The 25111-nt window shown below is 32.6% G+C and overlaps 1 protein-coding gene across 1 annotated transcript in view; it reads right to left on the bottom strand.

The window, feature by feature from the left end:
- Positions 1-24858, bottom strand: part of LOC134691420 (NPC intracellular cholesterol transporter 1-like) — a 37647-nt gene extending 12789 nt beyond the window's left edge. The window contains exons 1-10 of the mRNA XM_063551943.1: positions 24729-24858; positions 22592-22754; positions 17816-18887; positions 14270-14408; positions 13259-13491; positions 5958-6058; positions 4999-5162; positions 3938-4075; positions 3185-3367; positions 2079-2193 (exon numbers count right to left, since the gene is read on the bottom strand). Coding sequence (XP_063408013.1) covers positions 2079-2193; positions 3185-3367; positions 3938-4075; positions 4999-5162; positions 5958-6058; positions 13259-13491; positions 14270-14408; positions 17816-18887; positions 22592-22754; positions 24729-24794 — 2374 coding nt within the window. The 5' untranslated portion in view covers positions 24795-24858. The remainder of the gene's footprint in view (positions 1-2078; positions 2194-3184; positions 3368-3937; positions 4076-4998; positions 5163-5957; positions 6059-13258; positions 13492-14269; positions 14409-17815; positions 18888-22591; positions 22755-24728) is intronic.
- Between the last annotated feature and the right edge of the window lie 253 nt (positions 24859-25111).

Raw genomic sequence — 25111 nt, 5'->3', positions numbered from 1 at the left:
CTGCCACTGTAAAATGAGGGTATATTGAATAAGGGCAGAATTTTTGACATGCAACATGTGCTACATAATTCAAAATTACGAAATATATTATCAAATTGAATAACAGCAGAAATTTGTACTCACAACAGGCCACCTAATTCAAAATTACGAAAGATATTATCAAATTGATGAAAATATTTTGTTTTAAAGAACAACAAAATTGCCAAGTCAAATGCTAACAGAACATTATAGAGTTAAATAAATACATTTACAAACTTTAACATTGGACATTTGCCAAATATTAGATATGTTCTGTTTTTTTCCGGACCTTACAGGCATACTACTTTCAGTCTTTAAGCAATATATATACCATCTTTTTTCATTACTTTTTGACGCTTGAAGTATACTGATTTTTTGTAATTAGCAAAAAGAATTCAAAATTTAAAATTTTAATTGCAATTAAGGATTCCGGGCTCAACAAAATCAATGTTTCATAAAACAAAAATCCTAAATTTACAGCTATACAACTTTCAAATAATTTAAAATCAGTTTAATTGATAACCACTAAATTGAAGGGCGTTAATCCCATTATATTTCCTGACTTCAGTAGTAACCTCGTTGATCGGCAACTGATAATATCATTTGACACTTGTCGATAAATCAAATATTTACTTAATCTCATATACATCTGTCTATTTAATATTAAACTGATAAAATGAATAAAAGATCAAACAAAATCGAAGTTTAAAAACCTTGCTTCATGCAGTGTTTAACAACTCATTCACTTTGATGAAGTCATATAACTGTGTGGATTAGATTGATTTAAAGCATTTGTCATAACAGGTTAAATATAAAGCAGGTATAACTGCCTACATCAATGCTTTCATAAAATCTATACCTGGGTGTTCTGATGGAGTTGACAGGGGGTCCCTAATTTTCTTTTTACTAATCTAACCTCCCCCTTTACTCCCAATTCCCTCCCCTCCCCCAGATGATTTTTTTCACCAGAATATAATTATTTTTACTCAACTCAGATTATATGACTTCTGTCACTCACTTGAGATTCATTATTTTTTGTTGGATACCAATTTTTGTGTATTTGGCTGTTACAGGGAAGCCACAAATTCAAATGTTCAAAGAATATGATTGAATGCAGACTTTTGGAAAAGCATGAAATCATATATCCATGATAATAAATGAATCCAAAGTACTTGATTAGCTGGAAATCCATGATTTTCAAATAAAACATATTTATGGGTTGGAATTTTCATACAAACAATTTATGAATGGGGGATGGTTTTTACACCTAAACCTGTTCCCACATTTGTAACTTTATATATCATAGGCAAAATTATGGAACCACTGAGCGACTGCTTTAGATTTTAAAAAAAAATGGATACAAATATTGATTTGTTAACAGTACATTTTTATGAGCTAAAAATAGTAGATATATATATGCATATCTAAAATTTTACATACATTTTATGTACATGTAAATGAATGTTGAAAATTAAGGATCTTTTGACAAACTTTGTTATCTTCATATATAAATAGGAATGTAAAAACTGACAGTGTCAATTATGACAGGTGCTTGACAAGGCTAATATTTAATTTAAGTTTATTGATTGTGTGTTAGATAAGAAATGATTATCAAAGGTTATAAAAGTTCAGGAGATAAAATAACTGATCACAGATCAAGAAAGTTTTAAAAGTTCTCTTTTTCAAATATCAACATTGTATTAAAAACTGACAAAATATAACATCCTGAGATTTATTACTAAAGTGCACTGATTTAATGGATTGGTGTTTAACTCCACTTTCAACTCTAATTTTGTGGCAACTTTATATTTTATTGGTGGAGAAAGCCATTGTTGCCCGGAGAGAACCATATCTTTTGGAAGGAAAACTGATAATCCTAGACTAGTCAGTTAAGATCTGAGTCAAGTGCACCTGCCCCATGGGGGATTTGAGTTCACAACCTCAGTGTTGACTGACTAGTGCAGTAGCAGATTGGTTTTATTTCAAATCTTTTTTCCCATCCCTGGTATTCTAAGCAGTCACAAAAAATTTCAAAACATAAAATATTTATAACTAATTACCTAAGAAGAAAGCAATGGATTCGGCTGAGCTACTTAACAACATGCTTGGTCCTACTCTGCCAACTATTCTACCGATCTGTTCTTCTAAACTCTCATCTCTCAGTCTGGTATCTCTCTATAAAAAGTCAAATAATTAATAATATTGCTTCCTGATTATTATAGTATGAAGCACTAGTTTTGACTAAAAAGATGTTTCCACTCATATTTTAATCAAAAACTACATGTAGAAATTATTGCATGCATTCATTTTTGCAATCTTAAAAGGGTGAAAAAAGCAAAATTGATTAATAATTGTGATTTTAAGAAAATCAATAACCAGATGTATGTATCGAAATGCAGTTTTATTAATGAAATAGTCACATTATTTGCATTTATAAAAACCACTAAATGTTTTCTGAATTTACAGAATAATATATTTTTTTTTATGAATTGTCTGATTTACACATGTATAAAGTGTATCAAAAGTTTAAAAAGTTAGATCATTCGATGACTCTGGCATAAATTTTCAGTCTTAAAAAAATGACAAGCGTCCTAACAAAATGTCAAGCTCAAAAAAATTGTCCCGTCTCTAGATTAAGAGATACCAATGCTCTTAGAAGTTTATTATCATTTCTTTTTTAGAGTTTTACAGGAACCATTATAATTTTGAGGGCATTTATGACCAAGTTTAGCTACAGTGAAATTTGAAAATTCATGAGAATTTCGTATGAAAAAAATTATGTGACATACCCTCAAAATTCATGAGAGATTCACCTGAAACTCACCTGAAATCAGTTCACCTGAGACTCATGTATAATATAAATAAGATGTGGTATGAGTGCATATGAGTGCATATGATACAACTCTCCATTCAAATCACATTTAGAAGTCAAAGCCTTGGATGATGATGTGAATGAATAAAATGTATCAATTTATCAAGCTTAAAACATAATAATCAAAGAGGTACATTAGCTTTAAAAACTGTACCTGATAAGTTTGAACTAAAATAAAGATGTTGTCCACACTGACAGCCAGGACTAAGTATGGAACAACTTACCTGATAAGTTTGAACTAAAATAAAGATGTTGTCTACACCGACAGCCAGGACTAAGTATGGTACAACTTACCTGATAAGTTTGAACTAAAATAAAAATGTTGTCTACACCGACAGCCAGGACTAAGAATGGTACAACTTCTATGATGATTAGTGTTGCTGGTATTCCAAAGTAACTATAGGTCCCAAGGGAGGCAGCTACTGACAATAGTACAATTGTTACTCCTGATAGTCCTAATGTTATCTTGGAATCAATCTGCAAATAAAATCAATTTAGAAATCGAGCACATTATGAAAAGCTTATACAGTGGATAGATTTATTTTCATGGGTTCCAATTTTTGTGGTTTGAGAAAAACTTGCATATTTGTGAATGTTTAATTTCGTTGTTTATGAAAAGTCTGCATATAATCATACAGAAAATATGTAATTTGTTGCATATTTTAATTTGTGGTTCCCCTGGATCCAAAAAAAATGGTACCAAAAGAATATTAATGAATCCACAGTAGCTTAAGAATGAATACGAAAGTAGATAAAATTGTTAACAATTTTACAGTTATTAGAAAAACAACAGAAGAGATGCAAGATTTTTATTTTTTTATTTTGACAATCTATAAAAAGGTTAAGGCTAAAAAGTAGAACTTGATCATTGTCTTTAATTCATTGTTGTAAATGCAATTCATTATTATTATTTATTTTTGATTGGTCTGCATGAGAGGGTGAACATCAAAGAATTGTCTCCTGCTGAGGCTAGAGTTCATTATTTCCCTAGTATAATCCAATCAAAATGTGGCATTTTCATGCGAAGTATAAAAAAATTAAATTTACCAATAATCTTGCAGGATTGTCACATGACCCATACTGCCCGAGGGTGAGAGTTATATATCCAAACATAATCAGGTAGCTGATCAGAATGGTCAAGACATCAGACTGACTTTCTCTGTTTAACTCATCCTCTATAGATCTCTGAAAAAAGACAAATATGCATTAAACAAACACTTTCAAAACACCTTTTTTGTTTCTATTCATTTTATCAACAGCAAATTAACTATTATAAATAAAATTGAGAATGGAAATGGAGAATGTGTCAATGAGACAAAAACCCAGCAGTCTATAGGGGAAGGCCACTAGTTGGTACTCAATACAGAGGGAAAATCTTGCACATGGAGGCATGCGAATCAGCTGGCAACAATTAATTCTATGTGACTTTTATTAATTTCTTTAAATAAATCACTTAAATTCTCTTTAAAAGTCTCATTTTATTAAGAAATGAAAAAGATATAAACTTAATTAATTGTTGTATTATTGAAAGAATAAGATGATTAAGATGTGCAAATGAAAATTAAAAGTTATGGTTAAGGGGCAATAACTCAAATAAATTCTGCATTATTTGGTGCTTGCAATGTAAAACCTGAGAACTGTAGATGTTTTGTTGGGATTAGCTGTGTGGTTGTCTCATTGATATATATGGATTTTATTTTTGGGCTTTTTAATAGTTTAAACAGCTTTTATTCATGAAAATAGTACAGTAATGAATTAGTATAATTTTACATAAAATTCAAATAGGGCACAACTTATACATGTTATACATCTGTCTCCAGAAAAAATACATTTATTCAACGAACAATATGATGTCCTCATCAGTCTTTAAACTGTTCCAATATAAGATTTTCTTACAGTAAATGCAAAAGCCTGCCCCAATAGTATCCCTTCGAATTTTATTATATTTTGGACATTTAAGGAAGTAATGTAAATGTTGGCTATTCCATTTGAATGGATGAGGGGGATAAGAACCTCAAAATTCCCTCTACTATCGCCATATTTTCTGTAGAAATTTTGTTTAATTTACTACATAACCTCCCCCATGTAGTTAATGGAATAGTCCTTACCTCTGTACTGAATGAAATAGTCATATTGGGATGATCTTGTTTACTTTGTAGATATGATATCAACACCTTTTCCCAAGCTTTAGCTTTTTCATTGTCTTCATCTTTTAAGTGGTTATTCACCAGAATAGTTATGACAAATGCTGTAGAATTCTTGTAATTTGTACCTAAAAATAGAACATTTACTATTTCAAACAGAAGAAGTGAAATAATTGACAAATTGCAGGTTCCTTATTTTCTACTATATAAAAGTTATGTAAAAAAAAGTTCCATGCAAACAGTTGTGTTTTTATATAGATTAGATTGTTGGTTTTCCAGTTTGAATGGTTTTACACTAGTAATTTTTGAGGCTCTTTGAAGCTTGCTGTTCCGTTTGAGCCAAGGCTCCGTGTTGAAGGCTGTACCTAGCTGGACCTGTAATGGTTTACTTTTATAAATTGTTACGTGAATGGAGAGGTGTCTCATTGGCACTCATACCACATCTTCCTATATCTATTATATGTTTTCTTAAATTGCTCCAAAACTAATCATTTACTGTGTTTCCTACAAATGGTTAAAAAAAGGCAATCTGTAATCTATTTTTTCATCTTTATGTTTTTTGTGAAATGACTATTTTATTTCCTAATTGTGAAATGACTATTCTATCTACTATTTAACCATGTAAAGACCCCCCCCCTTTTTCCCCCTTTTATGTCTTTGACCCTTATATGGTTATGCATACTAGGAATGTTACCAGGTGTTCAGTAAAAATACTGTAAACCAACTTATTATTGCGGATACATTATTTCCCGTTTTACCCTTTCTTGACCACTTCGCGATTATCTGATTTACTTGATGCAGTTTATTAAGGAAAGATCAAAGATTAACATAATCCTGACGATTTATATTCGCGTTATTTTTCTACTCGAGAAAATAAATCGCTCGCGAAAATAAGTTGGTTTACAGTAAGCTGAAATACATACTATCGTATCCTCCCATTACTACCCATGGGAAAGTGGGCGCTGAGTCTACTGCCAGGCACGATATATTCAATCCTGTCCTGTCTTGTGTTGAAGCTGGAGCACTATAAAACATAAATGTACTCTGTCAACTATCTTCCACATTTAAAATCAATTTAAAAACATACCTTTTTTCAATTTTCTATATTTTTACAAATTTTTAAATAAAGTTTGTGAATTTTTCGCAACTAACGAAAGAAAGCATTATAACATTAGAGTTAAAAAAAATAAGTTGAGCATAAACAAATACACTGTATTATTGATACACAGTAGTGTTGTCGTTTGTTTATGTAATTTATACGTGTTTCTCATTTCTCATTTTTTTATATAGATTAGACTGTTGGTGTTCACGTTTGAATGGTTTTACACTAGTTAGTAATTTTGGGCCCTTTATAGCTTGTTGTATTGTGTGAGCCAAGGCTCCGTGTTGAAGGCCGTACATTGAATTTTTCAAAATCTGAAGTAATTGTGTATCACACAGACATACATTGTGTGTACTCAATAAGTCCTTTTTCATAGCAGGTACTATAAATTCAGAATTTAATGTGTGCATTTATTATTGCGATTTTGCCATTACAGACTAGATGTGATTCTAAGTTTTTGACATATTGAGAAAAATTCGTTTTAAGTCATATAAAAACTTTGAATTCAAACTTAATAAATTATTGCCATTATATCCCTGTTGTATTTTTTGCAATAAATTCTGAATTTACAGTAAATAAAAAATATATAGAATATTGAAAGTGAGAAAGATTCACACAGATTCACACCTCACACAGTATTCAAAATGGTTTATAAAATCTGCCATTACAGTAGATCCCCACTCAGCCATGATAACTTTATGAAGGGTTTTTATGTTTTGCCACTCACCTCACACAATATTCAAAATGGTCAATAAAATCTGCCATTACGGTAGATCCCCACTCATCCATAATAACTTTATGAAGGGTTTTTATGTTTTGCCACTCACCTCACACAATATTCAAAATGGTCAATAAAATCTGCCATTACGGTAGATCCCCACTCATCCATAATAACTTTATGAAGGGTTTTTATGTTTTGCCACTCACCTCACACAATATTCAAAATGGTCAATAAAATCTGCCATTACGGTAGATCCCCACTCATCCATAATAACTTTATGAAGGGTTTTTATGTTTTGCCACTCACCTCACACAATATTCAAAATGGTCAATAAAATCTGCCATTACGGTAGATCCCCACTCATCCATGATAACTTTATGAAGGGTTATTATGTTTTGCCACTCACCTCACACAATATTCAAAATGGTCAATAAAATCTGCCATTACGGTAGATCCCCACTCATCCATGATAACTTTATGAAGGGTTTTTATGTTTTGCCACTCACTTCACACAATATTCAAAATGGTCAATAAAATCTGCCATTACGGTAGATCCCAACTCATCCATGATAACTTTATGAATGGTTTTTATGTTTTGCCACTCACCTCATGCAATATTCAAAATGGTCAATAAAATCTGCCATTACGGTAGATCCCCACTCATCCATGATAACTTTATGAACGGTTTTTATGTTTTGCCACTCACCTCACACAATATTCAAAATGGTCAATAAAATCTGCCATTACGGTAGATCCCCACTCATCCATGATAACTTTATGAAGGGTTTTTATGTTTTGCCACTCACCTCACACAATATTCAAAATGGTCAATAAAATCTGCCATTACGGTAGATCCCCACTCATCCATGATAACTTTATGAACGGTTTTTATGTTTTGCCATTCACCTCACGCAATATTCAAAATGGTCAATAAAATCTGCCATTATGGTAGATCCCCACTCATCCATGATAACTTTATGAAGGGTTTTTATGTTTTGCCACTCACCTCACGCAATATTCAAAATGGTCAATAAAATCTGCCATTACGGTAGATCCCCACTCATCCATAATAACTTTATGAAGGGTTTTTATGTTTTGCCACTCACCTCACACAATATTCAAAATGGTCAATAAAATCTGCCATTACGGTAGATCCCCACTCATCCATGATAACTTTATGAAGGGTTTTTATGTTTTGCCACTCACCTCACACAATATTCAAAATGGTCAATAAAATCTGCCATTACGGTAGATCCCCACTCATCCATGATAACTTTATCAAGGGATTTTATGTTTTGCCACTCACCTCACGCAATATTCAAAATGGTCTATAAAATCTGCCATTACGGTAGATCCCCACTCATCCATAATAACTTTATGAAGGGTTTTTATGTTTTGCCACTCACCTCACGCAAAATTCAAAACGGTCTATAAAATCTGCCATTATGGTAGATCCCCACTCATCCATTATAACTTTATGAAGGGTTTTTATGTTTTGCCACTCACCTCACGCAATATTCAAAATGGTCAATAAAATCTGCCATTACGGTAGATCCCCACTCATCCATGATAATTTTATGAAGGGTTTTTATGTTTTGCCACCCACCTCACGCAATATTCAAAATGGTCAATAAAATCTGCCATTACGGTAGATCCCCACTCATCCATAATAACTTTATGAAGGGTTTTTATGTTTTGCCACTCACCTCACGCAAAATTCAAAACGGTCTATAAAATCTGCCATTATGGTAGATCCCCACTCATCCATTATAACTTTATGAAGGGTTTTTATGTTTTGCCACTCACCTCACACAATATTCAAAATGGTCTATAAAATCTGCCATTTCGGTAGATCCCCACTCATCCATTATAACTTTATGAAGGGTTTTTATGTTTTGCCACCCACCTCACTCAATATTCAAAATGGTCAATAAAATCTGCCATTACGGTAGATCCCCACTCATCCATGATAACTTTATGAAGGGTTTTTATGTTTTGCCTCTCACCTCACGCAATATTCAAAATGGTCAATAAAATCTGCCATTACGGTAGATCCCCACTCATCCATGATAACTTTATGAAGGGTTTTTATGTTTTGCCACTCACCTCACGCAAAATTCAAAACGGTCTATAAAATCTGCCATTATGGTAGATCCCCACTCATCCATTATAACTTTATGAAGGGTTTTTATGTTTTGCCACCCACCTCACTCAATATTCAAAATGGTCAATAAAATCTGCCATTACGGTAGATCCCCACTCATCCATGATAACTTTATGAAGGGTTTTTATGTTTTGCCTCTCACCTCACGCAATATTCAAAATGGTCAATAAAATCTGCCATTACGGTAGATCCCCACTCATCCATGATAACTTTATGAAGGGTTTTTATGTTTTGCCACTCACCTCACGCAATATTCAAAATGGTCAATAAAATCTGCCATTACGGTAGATCCCCACTCATCCATGATAACTTTATGAAGGGTTTTTATGTTTTGCCACTCACCTCACGCAATATTCAAAATGGTCTATAAATCTGCCATTACGGTAGATCCCCACTCATCCATGATAATTTTATGAAAGGTTCTATGTTTTGCCACTCACCTCACGCAATATTCAAAATGGTCTATAAAATCTGCCATTACGGTAGATCCCCACTCATCCATGATAACTTTATGAAGGGTTTTTATGTTTTGCCACTCACCTTACGCAATATTCAAAATGGTCTATAAAATCTGCCATTATGGTAGATCCCCACTCATCCATAATAACTTTATGAAGGGTTTTTATGTTTTGCCACCCACCTCACGCAATATTCAAAATGGTCAATAAAATCTGCCATTACGGTAGATCCCCACTCATCCATAATAACTTTATGAAGGGTTTTTATGTTTTGCCACTCACCTCACGCAATATTCAAAACGGTCTATAAAATCTGCCATTACGGTAGATCCCCACTCATCCATGATAATTTTATGAAGGGTTTTTATGTTTTGCCACTTACCTCACACAATATTCAAAATGGTCAATAAAATCTGCCATTACGGTAGATCCCCACTCATCCATGATAACTTTATCAAGGGTTTTTATGTTTTGCCACTCACCTCACGCAATATTCAAAACGGTCTATAAAATCTGCCATTACGGTAGATCCCCACTCATCCATGATAACTTTATGAAGGGTTTTTATGTTTTGCCACTCACCTTACGCAATATTCAAAATGGTCTATAAAATCTGCCATTATGGTAGATCCCCACTCATCCATAATAACTTTATGAAGGGTTTTTATGTTTTGCCACCCACCTCACGCAATATTCAAAATGGTCAATAAAATCTGCCATTATGGTAGATCCCCACTCATCCATAATAACCTTATGAAGGGTTTTTATGTTTTGCCACTCACCTCACGCAATATTCAAAATGGTCAATAAAATCTGCCATTACGGTAGATCCCCACTCATCCATGATAACTTTATGAAGGGTTTTTATGTTTTGCCACTCACCTCACACAATATTCAAAATGGTCAATAAAATCTGCCATTACGGTAGATCCCCACTCATCCATGATAACTTTATGAAGGGTTTTTATGTTTTGCCTCTCACCTCACGCAATATTCAAAATGGTCAATAAAATCTGCCATTACGGTAGATCCCCACTCATCCATGATAACTTTATGAAGGGTTTTTATGTTTTGCCACTCACCTCACGCAATATTCAAAATGGTCAATAAAATCTGCCATTACGGTAGATCCCCACTCATCCATAATAACTTTATGAAGGGTTTTTATGTTTTGCCACTCACCTCACGCAATATTCAAAATGGTCTATAAATCTGCCATTACGGTAGATCCCCACTCATCCATGATAATTTTATGAAAGGTTCTATGTTTTGCCACTCACCTCACGCAATATTCAAAATGGTCTATAAAATCTGCCATTACGGTAGATCCCCACTCATCCATGATAACTTTATGAAGGGTTTTTATGTTTTGCCACTCACCTTACGCAATATTCAAAATGGTCTATAAAATCTGCCATTATGGTAGATCCCCACTCATCCATAATAACTTTATGAAGGGTTTTTATGTTTTGCCACCCACCTCACGCAATATTCAAAATGGTCAATAAAATCTGCCATTACGGTAGATCCCCACTCATCCATAATAACTTTATGAAGGGTTTTTATGTTTTGCCACTCACCTCACGCAATATTCAAAACGGTCTATAAAATCTGCCATTACGGTAGATCCCCACTCATCCATGATAATTTTATGAAGGGTTTTTATGTTTTGCCACTTACCTCACACAATATTCAAAATGGTCAATAAAATCTGCCATTACGGTAGATCCCCACTCATCCATGATAACTTTATCAAGGGTTTTTATGTTTTGCCACTCACCTCACGCAATATTCAAAACGGTCTATAAAATCTGCCATTACGGTAGATCCCCACTCATCCATGATAACTTTATGAAGGGTTTTTATGTTTTGCCACTCACCTCACGCAATATTCAAAACGGTCTATAAAATCTGCCATTACGGTAGATCCCCACTCATCCATGATAACTTTATGAAGGGTTTTTATGTTTTGCCACTCACCTTACGCAATATTCAAAATGGTCTATAAAATCTGCCATTATGGTAGATCCCCACTCATCCATAATAACTTTATGAAGGGTTTTTATGTTTTGCCACCCACCTCACGCAATATTCAAAATGGTCAATAAAATCTGCCATTATGGTAGATCCCCACTCATCCATAATAACCTTATGAAGGGTTTTTATGTTTTGCCACTCACCTCACGCAATATTCAAAATGGTCAATAAAATCTGCCATTACGGTAGATCCCCACTCATCCATGATAACTTTATGAAGGGTTTTTATGTTTTGCCACTCACCTCACACAATATTCAAAATGGTCAATAAAATCTGCCATTACGGTAGATCCCCACTCATCCATGATAACTTTATGAAGGGTTTTTATGTTTTGCCACTCACCTCACACAATATTCAAAATGGTCTATAAAATCTGCCATTATGGTAGATCCCCACTCATCCATTATAACTTTATGAAGGGTTTTTATGTTTTGCCACTCACCTCACGCAATATTCAAAATGGTCAATAAAATCTGCCATTACGGTAAACCCCCACTCATCTATGATAACTTTATGAAGGGTTTTTATGTTTTGCCACTCATCTCACGCAATATTCAAAATGGTCAATAAAATCTGCCATTACGGTAAACCCCCACTCATCTATGATAACTTTATGAAGGGTTTTTATGTTTCGCCACTCACCTCACGCAATATTCAAAATGGTCAATAAAATCTGCCATTACGGTAGATCCCCACTCATCCATGATAACTTTATGAAGGGTTTTTATGTTTTGCCACTCACCTCACACAATATTCAAAATGGTCAATAAAATCTGCCATTATGGTAGATCCCCACTCATCCATGATAACTTTATGAAGGGTTTTTATATTTGCCACTCACCTCACGCAATATTCAAAATGGTCAATAAAATCTGCCATTACGGTAGATCCCCACTCATCCATGATAACTTTATGAAGGGTTTTTATGTTTTGCCACTGACCTCACGTAATATTCAAAATGATCTATAAAATCTGCCATTACGGTAGATCCCCACTCATCCATGATAACTTTATGAAGGGTTTTTATGTTTTGCCACTCACCTCACGCAATATTCAAAATGGTCTATAAAATCTGCCATTACGGTAGATCTCTACTCATCCATGATAACTTTATGAAGGGTTTTTATGTTTTGCCACTCACCTCACGCAATATTCAAAATGGTCAATAAAATCTGCCATTACGGTAGATCCCCAATCATCCATGATAACTTTATGAAGGGTTTTTATGTTTTGTCACTTACCTCACACAATATTCAAAATGGTGAATAAAATCTGCCATTACGGTAGATCCCCACTCATCCATGATAACTTTATGAAGGGTTTTTATGTTTTGCCACTCACCTCACGCAATATTCAAAATGGTCAATAAAATCTGCCATTACGGTAGATCCCCACTCATCCATGATAACTTTATGAAGGGTTTTTATGTTTTGCCACTCACCTCACGCAAAATTCAAAATGGTCAATAAAATCTGCCATTACGGTAGATCCCCACTCATCCATGATAACTTTATGAAGGGTTTTTATGTTTTGCCACTCACCTCACACAATATTCAAAATGGTCAATAAAATCTGCCATTACGGTAGATCCCCACTCATCCATGATAACTTTATGAAGGGTTTTTATGTTTTGCCACTCACCTCACACAATATTCAAAATGGTCAATAAAATCTGCCATTACGGTAGATCCCCACTCATCCATGATAACTTTATCAAGGGTTTTTATATTTCGCCACTCACCTCACGCAATATTCAAAATGGTCAATAAAATCTGCCATTACGGTAGATCCCCACTCATCCATAATAACTTTGTCAAGGGTGGTATGGTTCTTCTGCCAGTATTCTAACACACTCTGTGTTGCACAATTATTATTGTCAGGAGCTAATGGTTTAAAGCAGATGTCTTCTAATTTGACTGTCTTGTTGTTAAAGGTTGCTGTCAAAGCCTCAATCTCAAGCTGCATATCTAGAAGCTAATGAAAAATTATTTATTATTATTCCATAAGTTATCTCCCCTTTTTTCTTGAATCTGACATATGAAAATAAAAAAATATTTTAACTCCAAGAGTAATAACCCCTATTTTTTGCATCTGAAAGATTCTTGCATTAATTATATTTCTTGAACTTGAATGAAAATAAAAATGTATCATACTTTTAAAATTTGCATGACTCCCATTTCTTGCATTAGAAACATTCTTGTATTATATTTTCTAAAACTTAAATGAAAATAAGATTTATTAAAACTCCAAGAGTAAACTCTCATTTTTTGCCTGTATTATATTTCTTGGGCTTGAATTAAAAAAAAAACTTATTAACAAAATCCATGAGTTATCTACCATTTCTTGCAATTGAATATTTTTGAATATTATTTTGTTTTGCATTTTCAAGAACTTAAATACAAAATATATTTAATATAATTCAAAAGTTATCTCCCATTTCCAGGTTATGACTTTATATATTTTTATTATTTATGGTCATTAAATTTGACCTGCATGACCATTGAGAATATGGACCAGACATCGTACCACTAGTGCTGCATTCACATATAATTGTAATCGATTTAAAATTAACTAATTTGAATTAGTTTAATTTTCAAAATGTTACTATATCATGTAGTACATGTAAGAAAACAGATTACTGTATAAATTAGTCAACATAAGCTGATGATTTAAAATGCAAGTTTTTATTTTTTGAAACACCAATCCTATTGCAATTTTTCAACAAAAAAAATCTTTATTTTTATTATATTACCATATGTAAGAATTCTTTATCAAAGAGGTTACTGTAGTCTATGTAAGCTGATGATGGAGCAGGCGGAGGTAGAGGATGTCTGTATTTTGTATGGTTGTTTGGTCTGGTAATCACTAACTGTTCTATTCTGTAAAATGGTCTAAAATACAAAATGTAAAATATTTTTAAAGTTATCTCCCTTTTTTACTAATAAATCTTGTTAAACTTTTGGGCAACCCACAGCACATGTCTAAGAGGGAAACCATTAATGATAATATAAGAAAGTTATGACTAACTATTCTATTCTAAAATATGGTCTCAAATACAAGATATAAACAAGAATGTGTCCGCAGTACATGGATACCCCACTCTCACTATCATTTTCTATGTTTAATGGACCGTGAAATTGGAACAAATTCTCTAATTTGGCATTAAAATTAGAATGATCTTATCAAAGGGAACATGTATACTAAGTTTCAAGTTGATTGGACTTCTACTTTATTAAAAACTACCTTGACCAAAAACTTTAACCTTAAATTTGCACTATCATTTTCTATGTTCAGTGAACCGTAAAATTAGGGTCAAAACTCTAACTTGGCATTTAAATTAGAAAGATCATATCATAGGGCACATGTATACTAAGTTTCAAGTTAATTGGACTTCAACTTCATCAAAAACTACATTGACCAAAAACTTTAACCTGTAGCGGGACAGACAGACCAACAGACAGACCAGGGTTGGCAAAGTATTACCCGCCCGGGAATTCCCGGGTGGGAAAACCCGGGTTTTCCCGGGCTGGGCAATACTCCCAGAAATGTGGAATACTGGGCATTACTGGGCAATATGATTTTTTAAACTTATTTTAATATAAAATAGTTATGTCTTGGTGTAGTTACATAGTATTACAGCTAAATATATACTTTTTATACAGATATCCATAGACCGTCATTTCTAAAAGGATGAAAAATTCAATTTCATTCCTTCTATGTAGCCAGAATACAAGATTTGCACATTTAAGGAAACCTTGTTAATTACCAAGCATTGTTTCAATAATCCATACTTTAAAAAAAAAATACATTGCAATGTTTAAGTGAATTGTTAATTTAAATATTATATATTCATACATTTGTCATATTGCCAAATAAACACCCTAAGGGTCATGCCATTCGGCACGGGACATTTGCGCTTTTTCATAGGACATTTGCGCTTTTTTTTGTGGACACTTGCGCTTCAAAACATAGGACATTTGCGCTTTTTAAAAATGGACATTTGCGCTTTTCACATAGGACATTTGCGCTTTTTTTATATATATATATCTATGACTTCCCTTTTCTTTTATCCGGGCTTGGGACCGGCAGGTTTGACCGGGCAGAGTTAAAGTCATTCTTTATGGTTAAAAGTTTAAAAATCATTTCATAGCACAAACATGTCATATTGTTGATATTTGTTTAAAAGTTTATGTACAGCTAAAAGTACACATTCTTATGAAATAAAACCATGCATGTACTGTCATCACAATTACAGGTCAGTTATAGCTTGATATTCGAAGCCCAATGAGTGAACAAATCTTGCTCTTGTTATCTGTCCTGATTGGTACTTAAATAAATGATCGAGTTTCTACTTCTCAATTCTTGTTTGGGGAGCCTGTTCATTAATGTACCTAATCATAAACATTTTTTTCATTTACTAGTCTCTATAACTTTAAACTCCATGTTCAAGACTGTGTAAATGTGAACTAACTATAATGACAAATATAAGTTATTTTTTTTAACTTAATGATTACTTCTCATTAAGATTACAGGTAGACCACTTTAGGTAAAAAGCGCAAATGTCCGGTCAATTTAATACAGGTGAATCAAAATTAAAAGCGCAAATGTCCTATCGTTTTACAGGTAAAAAAGCGCAAACGTCCTGTGCCCATGCCATTAACACTTATAAAATTGAAAGGGCTTATTATTGTTACATAAACAAATCTGCATTCTAATCAGAATAATTACTTACTAATTATTGACAGTACATATATATACATTATTTAAATGTAATTTTTCTTACATGTTATTGTTAATTCTTAATAGGAGTTATATTTATTTAAAAAAAAGTTTTTTGCTTTATGATTTACAGTTTTACCAATCCAGACAAACAAAAAAGGTTATCTTGAATGTATAAATTTGTGTTTGATCACTGAATCCTCTTTAAAATTCAGACTATTATTTTATATTACCCAGTATTGCCCAGTATTACCCACTAAAACCCAGTAAAACCCGGGTTTTCCCAGTATTTCCCACTGGGCTGGGCAATACTCTTAAAATCCGGGTTTTTGCCATCCCTGAGACAGACTGACGGACGAACAGACGAACGAACGAACAGAAGAACAGACGAACGGACGCACAGAGCAGAAAACATAATGCCCCTCTACTATTGTAGGTTGGGCATAAAAATATATCTTTTAATTTTCACCTCTTTTTACTTCACTCTTATAATATCCTTAGCAAGGGCATAGCACACCTTAAGTGCACAAGAAAAACCATGATGAAACAAGAATGTGTCCCAGGTATACGAGCGCCCCATCCACACTATCATTTTCTATGTTTAATGGACCGTGAAAATGGGGGAAAACCTTTAATTTGGCATTAAAATTAGAAAGATCATATCATAGGGAACATTATAATAAGTTTAAAGTTGATTGGACTTCAACTTCATCCAAAACTACCTTGACCAAAAACTTTAACCTGAATCATGACAGTTGGACGGAAGCGGGTATGGATGCTCAGACCAGAAAACATATAATGCTATTCTACTATCCTAAGTGGGGCATAAAAATCATGGCATTGTCAATTCACTTATTTGTCATGTGTTCCATGTGCTAATGTGTTGATTGTTTAACAATGTTACAATCCAGTAAACATTGGCAACAAACTTAAGTTAAATAGCTTGAAAGCAAAATTCCATTTAATAAAATATTATTTGTCATAATATGTTAGAGATGGTAATACATCTGTTTAGTAAATATATTGTATGCATGCATTGGTTCCATAATTTCTACAACATTAAAAAAAACAAGAAATCAGTTTGCATATCTTTCATAAAATGGTATTATATGTATATTTGTTTAAGAGCCAGCTGAAGGATGCCTCTGGGTGCAGGAATTTCTCCCTGCATTGAAGATCTGGTGGTGACCTTCTGCTGTTATCTATTCTATGGACAGGTTGTTGTCTCTTTGACACATTCCCCATTGCCATTCTCAATTTTAACAATTATTCATGGAAAACAAAAATCATGAGTTTTGATGAGTATAATAAATGAACCCCAAATTTGTTATTTTTTTAATGATACACACATTTAATACAGACTATTTTAGCTTTTACGCAATCTTTGGCAAAACAGTTGAAGAAACTATATATCCAGAAAAATAAAAAATAAATCCTCAATCCACAAAATTGGAATCCACAGAAATTTATTACAATGAATCCACAGTAATAATACCCACATGTACAGCATGTTAACGGAAATGAGAAAAATGTGAATCAAAGAAAATTCAGCCAAAATTTGAATAAAATAAAACCTTACCCAAAATGTGAATCAAAGTAATCTTTCTCCTGTCTGGCTCTACTATTACTGGATGACCAAAGTTCTACTGGATTGGTTGTAACCTTGAACAAAGCAATACCAGCAGACAGGGCTCCAGCAATGATAACTCCAAGCACTATTACTAGAACTGGATGTCTAGCACAACAGGCACCCCATCTAGTAAATGTCCTTTGTAACATTCGCTCCATTGCTGCTCCAAGCTTTTCCATAAAACTTATATCCGACAGTTGAACAATGGCCTCAGAATTATATTTTGTTTGGTGATGATTTTTTTCTGAGTGAGAACCATTCATGTTTGTTGTACCATTACCATGGATACCATTTTGATAAACTGTTGTAAAGGAGTTTTGTTCCTGTTGTGGTTCACAAAGAAAGTAACTAACAAGGTATGACGTGAAAAAAACTATTAGAAATACTATGTATAATAATCCCATTACAAAATACCAAGTATCCAAACCCAATATAGTTGATTCAATTTCTGTTGGTGGCGGGGATGGAATTGGTGCACATGATGCTGCGCAATCCTGACAGCTACATGCCGATTTGTTGAAAGCTCTTTCACTACATTTAGATGTCATGGTATCCATTGGATGTAAGGTTATGTTCGTTCCTGGAGGGGGTGTGGCACTGTTTCCGATAATAAAGGTGATTCTGAATGGTGTTTGTCCATTTGATGTATCCCCCATGAAATCCAGCCATTTCTGAGGTGTGCACTCAGCTGCAGTATGTCCACATAAAATATTCAATGCTTTTTGATTGGCACTTGGCATTTGAACATCTTTACAAGAATTAAACATACCGTTGGCAAAATTTTCTGAGATATAATAATGGGTGGCCACTGCGGCTTCTTTTTTACCAGTCGGTATATCAGGCCTTACGTCATCAATTGTGACGTAGTTATTTTGGTTTGGACTACATGTCGTGTAACAGTAGAGATTTAGAAAGTTACGGAAGCAAGACGGACATCTTAATAACATCTGCTGGGGTACTCCTAAATTAGCCTGTAGTGTACGGAGTTGGGTAGTATCACAACATGTTAACGTATTATTTCCTAAAGAAAAAAAAATATATATAAGTATTTCTGCTTAATTCATATCTTCTTTTAAAAATACATTGACTTAATTATAATGGTTTACTTTTTTAAAATTGTTATTTGGATGGAGAGTTGTCTCATTGGCACTCACACCACATCTTCATATATCTATTTAGTCAAATAAGATAATGTACACTTCATATTCAAAGCCCCTTTTGGTCATTTTTTCTTAATGAAAATACAAAAATAATTAGTGTACAGAATTGGGTAGTGTCACAACAGGTTAAAGTATTGTTTCCTAAAAAAACAAATTGAAATATTAGTAACTGCTGCATATCTACTTTTGTAAATACAGTGAGTTAAATAAGAGACTGCACACTGAATATTCAAAGCCCCTTTTGGTCACTTTATTTCATCAAAATACAAAAATAGGTTCTGGTTGAAATTACAAAAAAACAAAAAAATATAATGAGAATAAAATTATTTAATGAAAATACAAAAATAGTTCATGTGATGTCTCAAGGGAACACAAATGTTTTCATTGATAAGTCATCAAAAACTAAGCACAAATGTTGTCGATCATATCATATGTGATCACACTGGACAAAATACAAATAATTATTGTTAAGCTACATCCATTTTTCATTCCATTCATTTACAGGTGGCACTTATTATTGTTGAATATTGTAATCTATAATATATGCATATATATACTTTTTTTTGTAAACATGGCTGTTTGAAATCAAAAGCTAAAAACAATGTAAATGATCATGTAGTGTACTGCATAATCTTAGATGTCTAAGAAAAAACCTGTTGGTCAACTATCAGGTGACATGTTGAGGCCATAAAAAAGAATAGGTTTGTTTGCCCAAACGCTACCTACCCAGAAAAAAGCTGCCACTCAAATTCTTTTATTGTCCTGATTTGAAGGAGTTTTTTTTTTAATCAGATAGACCCGATACTTCAATTTCTCTCTTTGAAAAAAAAAAAGAAAATGCCTTCCTACCTACCCACTGTCTCAACCTTTGGGTAGGGTTTGGGCAAACCAAAATATTTTTAATTGTGGCCTGAATTGGAATTTTCATCTAATAAAAAAAAGTGCTGTTATAATTCTATTTGTACTTGGTACTATTTATTTACTTCAGATCATAACATGATACACATAAATAATATATATAAGGTATCAGAAAACACTATTCAAGATTCATTTAAGTAATTCAATTACCATCACAAAAATACATAAATGCTTTGATTTTGTGAAAAACTTGTTGATTTGTCACCTTAGGCATGTTAGGCCAGAGTTTTAATCTGTTGGTTAACACAAGGACGTATTATATATTAGTTATAAATTTTGGTTAACAGATCTGCTGATGCAATTTTTTTCTTCTGATTTTCCAAAAAAGAAAAATGAAGTTCATTAAATGCTTTTTTATTCAATATAATTGTAAGACAAATGAAGATACATTTCTGTAGATACATATTTATGTCTTGTATGATTTTTTTTATAAATTTCTTTTACTGACCGAGTTGACTTTAATTTATTTGTAAATAAAAAAATCTGTAAACCAACAAATTAAACAACCCTGGCCATACATATGCAACGAAAATGAATTTTAAATTGAAGAAACTGAAATAGCTAGTGTTTTGACACTGGCCATATTCAATTAAAATGAATTTTAAATGGAAGAAACTAAAATAGCTAGTGTTTTGAATTCGTCTGGAACAAATTAAATGTTAAAAATTTGTAATACACTCATTTCACTTTACACACAACTCTTTGGTATTCATTGATAAATGTTGCACTACTTCTTGTCCTTATCATATAAAGCAAACTTAGTTTAAGGTCACCTGACCGACTTAAGGTCCTAATATCTCGATGTTATGGTGTTATGTAAATATAAGATTTCTTTATCATACAAATGAACAACTTACGAGTTTGTCGTAAAACTAGTCAATTATTTTCTTGTCTGGTTACGAAATTTTATTTGAATTTCCGCCCTATAAATATATGTAAAAGCTCTCCATATTTTTGGGAGTCTTTTAATAACTTAAATCCCTTCTTTTTAAAGAGCCATTTACATAATCATATTTCCTGATGGAGTTCTTCAAATATCTTTCAGTGTCCTTAAAATCCTGTATCATTTTTGGCTTGCAGAGCTATATTTTTAACTCAGTCTGATACAGTGTATGGACATAAGTATTTATCACATACATGTTTGTCTTGCTATATAATATTTCTTTTGAAATAAAATTTTCCAAACAATATCTCATTTTGCATACTGTGGATTCATATATTTTCATGATTTTTGTGATACCAATATTTGTGGATTTAAGGTGGTACCTACATGTAACACTACAGGGAGACAACTCTGTAAAGTCAGCTAAACATTTTGATTACGTTGTGTTGGAAAAGGAATATTAAAAGCTTCTCAATGATCAAAATTAGTGTTTGTCAAAAAGCTATATAACCAGTGTAATTTTCTGACAAAATGGTTGGTTAAAAAAAAATATTTTTTTTATATTTTTGTTGAAGGATCAAATTAAATACTGTGACAAAGTTTTATGAAAATTAAACGAGCCAAATTAATTTTAGTGAAAGTGTTGGGTACCACCTTAAGAAAAAAAATCATGTATATTTCATTTCGTGGTTTTGTCAAATCTGCATACAAACTTTATAAAAGTAAATGTGTACTTCTTTGAACAGTTTACTTTGTGGTTTACCTATACAAACAAAATCCAAGAAAACTGGTAGCCCATGAATAATATTGAATCCACAGTATATGGTTTGATTTAAAAATGTCTTGACAGATTTACAGTCCACTTGGATCTGTCATGGATTTCTTAAGGTTCTTGATATTTATCACTTACTTAATTCAGGACAATATGTCTCAAGGAATTACAGTCCACTTGGGTCTGTCATGAAATTTTCAATTTATTGATATTTACCTGTTACTTATTTAGGACCATATGTCTCAAGGATTTTTGGTCCACTTTTTCTGTCATGAAATTTTCAATTGATTGATATTTACCTGTTACTTATTTAGGACCATATGTCTCAAGGATTTTTGGTCCACATGGATCGGTCATGGGTTTCTTAAGGTTTTTCTGTTTTTTACTCGTTACTAATTCAGGACAATAAGTCTCAAGGATTTTTAGTCCACTGAGATCTGTCATGGATTTCTTAAGGTTCTTGATATTTACCTGTTACTAATTCAGGACAATATGTGTTGACAGATTTACAGTCCACATGGATCTGTCATGAATTTCTTGAGGTTCTTGATATTTACCTGTAACTAATTCAGGACCATATGTCTCAAGGATTTTTGGTCCACTTGGATCTGTCATGGATTTCTAAAGGTTTTTCTGTTTTTTACTCGTTACTAATTCAGGACAATATGTCTTGACAGATTTACAGTCCATATGGACCTGTCATGGTTTTTTAAGGTTTTTCAGATATTTACCTGTTACTAATTCAGGACAATATGTCTTGACAGATTTACAGTCCATATGGACCTGTCATGGTTTTTTAAGGTTTTTCAGATATTTACCTGTAACTAATTCAGGACAATATGTCTTGCAAGATTTACAGTCCATATGGACCTGTCATGGTTTTTTAAGGTTTTTCAGATATTTACCTGTTACTAATTCAGGACAATATGTCTTGACAGATTTACAGTCCATATGGACCTGTCATGGTTTTTTAAGGTTTTTCAGATATTTACCTGTAACTAATTCAGGACAATATGTCTCAAGGATTTTGAGTCCATCTGGATCTGTAAGGGGTTTTGCTGGTCCGTTATATTTACAATTGAGATGTTTAGAGGACCCTGCTTCGGCTGGCCCACAATCTCCGTACATTGAACATTGTCCATCTTTGGCAACCACCTACAAATATAAACAGCTAATAAAGAAGTTTTAAACAAACATCAAATGGACCTTAATTTTTTGTCTTCATTTATCAAATCTAGTTCTGTAGCTTAATACCATTTGGAAAGAATGGAATTTGATAATTCTGTCATACAAGTGAGAGGTTAAGAGCTATAAAACCAGGTTTAATCCACAATTTTCTACATTTGAAAATGCCTTTTCCAAGTCAGGAATATGACAGTTGTTCAGCTAGTAATAAATACAGTCCATTTGATGTGTTTTATCATTTGATTTTGCCATTTGATTTTCCTTGGAGTTCAGTATTTTTGTGATTTTACTTTTATTCACATAAAAATGATTAGTTAAGTATTTATTGTTAAAGTTATTTTAGTAAATATTTTACTGTCATTTGTCAATTATGAGGTACCCCATTTACAACCCTCATATATTATTTACATAGTTTAACATGATAAATCATGTTAAAACATTATATAATATTATACTAGGCAATCACAAATGTCAAGGAAGATGGAAACTAAATAAATATAATGTAGATATTTCTTATACTTTTCTGAAATAGATTAAAATGTATGGTACACACATGTGCACTGAAAGGTAGATATTGTTACTGTAAATTCAGAAATAAAAATAAGGCAACATTTTCATTATTGCGAAAAATGCAACATTTTCATAGGCGGATCCAGGGGGGGGGACCCAGGCCACTCCTTTCGTGGGAAAAATTTGGCTGATTATATAGGGAATCATTGAAGCATGACTGGAGCGACCCCCTTATATCAGTAAGCACCCCCCCCCCCCCCCCTTTAGGAAAAGTTCTGGATCTGCCACTGACCATTATAATCGCAATAATTAAAACTCACATTTTGATTTTTTTTTCCATATATGAATCAAACAGGATTTCTTCTTAATAAAATCTAATAACAATTGTTTACTTAAAAATGTATATCATGTATATTGTTCAAACCTGCAATTAACCAATGGATTTGCTAAACAGATTGAACAGTTACTTGCTACATTAAATTTTTCACATGTTTGGAAAAATCATGATACTATTTCAAAAAGGCGTTTATTATACATGTATATATATATGCAACTCATACCATACCAAACTTAATGATAGATATCTTAATTAATTGAAAGAAAATATATTTTGTGATAATAAATCAGTACATGAGTCGTAATAAGCTGAGAACATATAGACAGTTTAAAGAAAATTATAAATTGGAAACCTATTTATTGTTAAAAATAGACAGAAAAGCAATAGGGCATTTTGCTAAAACTCGCATTAATAATAGTGTTCCTAGAATTGAACAAGGGCGTCACACTAAAACCCCTGTAGAAGAAAGAATTAGTCCTTTGTGTCTCATAGAAGTAGAAGATGACTTTCATTTCACTTTAAAAATGTACAAAACTAAATATAATTAGTGACCAATTGTTTTCCAAAATTAGTGAAATAGTTCCATCTTTTTTAAATATGACTAATGAAGCAAGATTTTTTTTTATATGTGTGGTGAGACTGATATAATTAGAATTATTGTTAAATTTATAAGCGACATGTATATTTCTAGAAATGTACAATTAATAAGTACTAAATAACTTTGTGGTATCATTCACCTCCTTATATAAATATACAATGTGTATGAATTTGGTATGATATATATGTTTGTATGTATTGTATACTATTGTCTTGGTATCCAGTGTAATTTTGGATTTCAAACCAATAAAAATACTTAGTACTTACTTACTCTGAATATCACAATTAAAATCGCATTTAAGTCTAAATTGACAAAATCTCTACATAATGAAAACTAATTTCTTCTAAAATGAAGAATATACAGTGATCTAAAATTATTTTCTTATCATTGAAACAGAACTATTTTATATGAGATACAAACTTAAATTTTTGAAAGTAGCCAAACTACTAAAATTGCATTTGTTTATGTCGATGTCAGCAGCTTTTATGTTTTTAATTACCATGACAACCAAAGTAAATAAGACAGCACACACGAGGAAAAGTCTCTTCTTTTCTATGTTGTTCATTTTCTCTCGAACTAGTCCTAAAGATCAGTCCTAGTTTTTGACCTTGTCTAATCTGGTCCCCCATTGGGCGACCACAAACAAGGATCAAGGATTACAACCAAGGTGCACTCTACTTGTATTTTAACAGTTATTAGTTCAAGGTTAGAATAACAGTCCTTTTATGTCAAACTGTGGACTTCTGTATCTAAAAGAAAGCTATTTAAACAATATTTTTGTGACTTTTTCCTTTTGCCAGATTTCTTCGTGGCATGGACAAAGCGAATACATGCATAACAAGTAGTAGTCCGATGTATCTCGAACTAAAAACGGGGGAGATA

The sequence above is a fragment of the Mytilus trossulus genome, chromosome 11 (genome assembly GCF_036588685.1).
Source record: "Mytilus trossulus isolate FHL-02 chromosome 11, PNRI_Mtr1.1.1.hap1, whole genome shotgun sequence".
NCBI lineage: Eukaryota > Metazoa > Mollusca > Bivalvia > Mytilida > Mytilidae > Mytilus > Mytilus trossulus.
The sequence above is the reverse complement of the archived record's forward strand: the minus strand, read 5'-3'. Positions and strand labels throughout refer to the sequence as shown.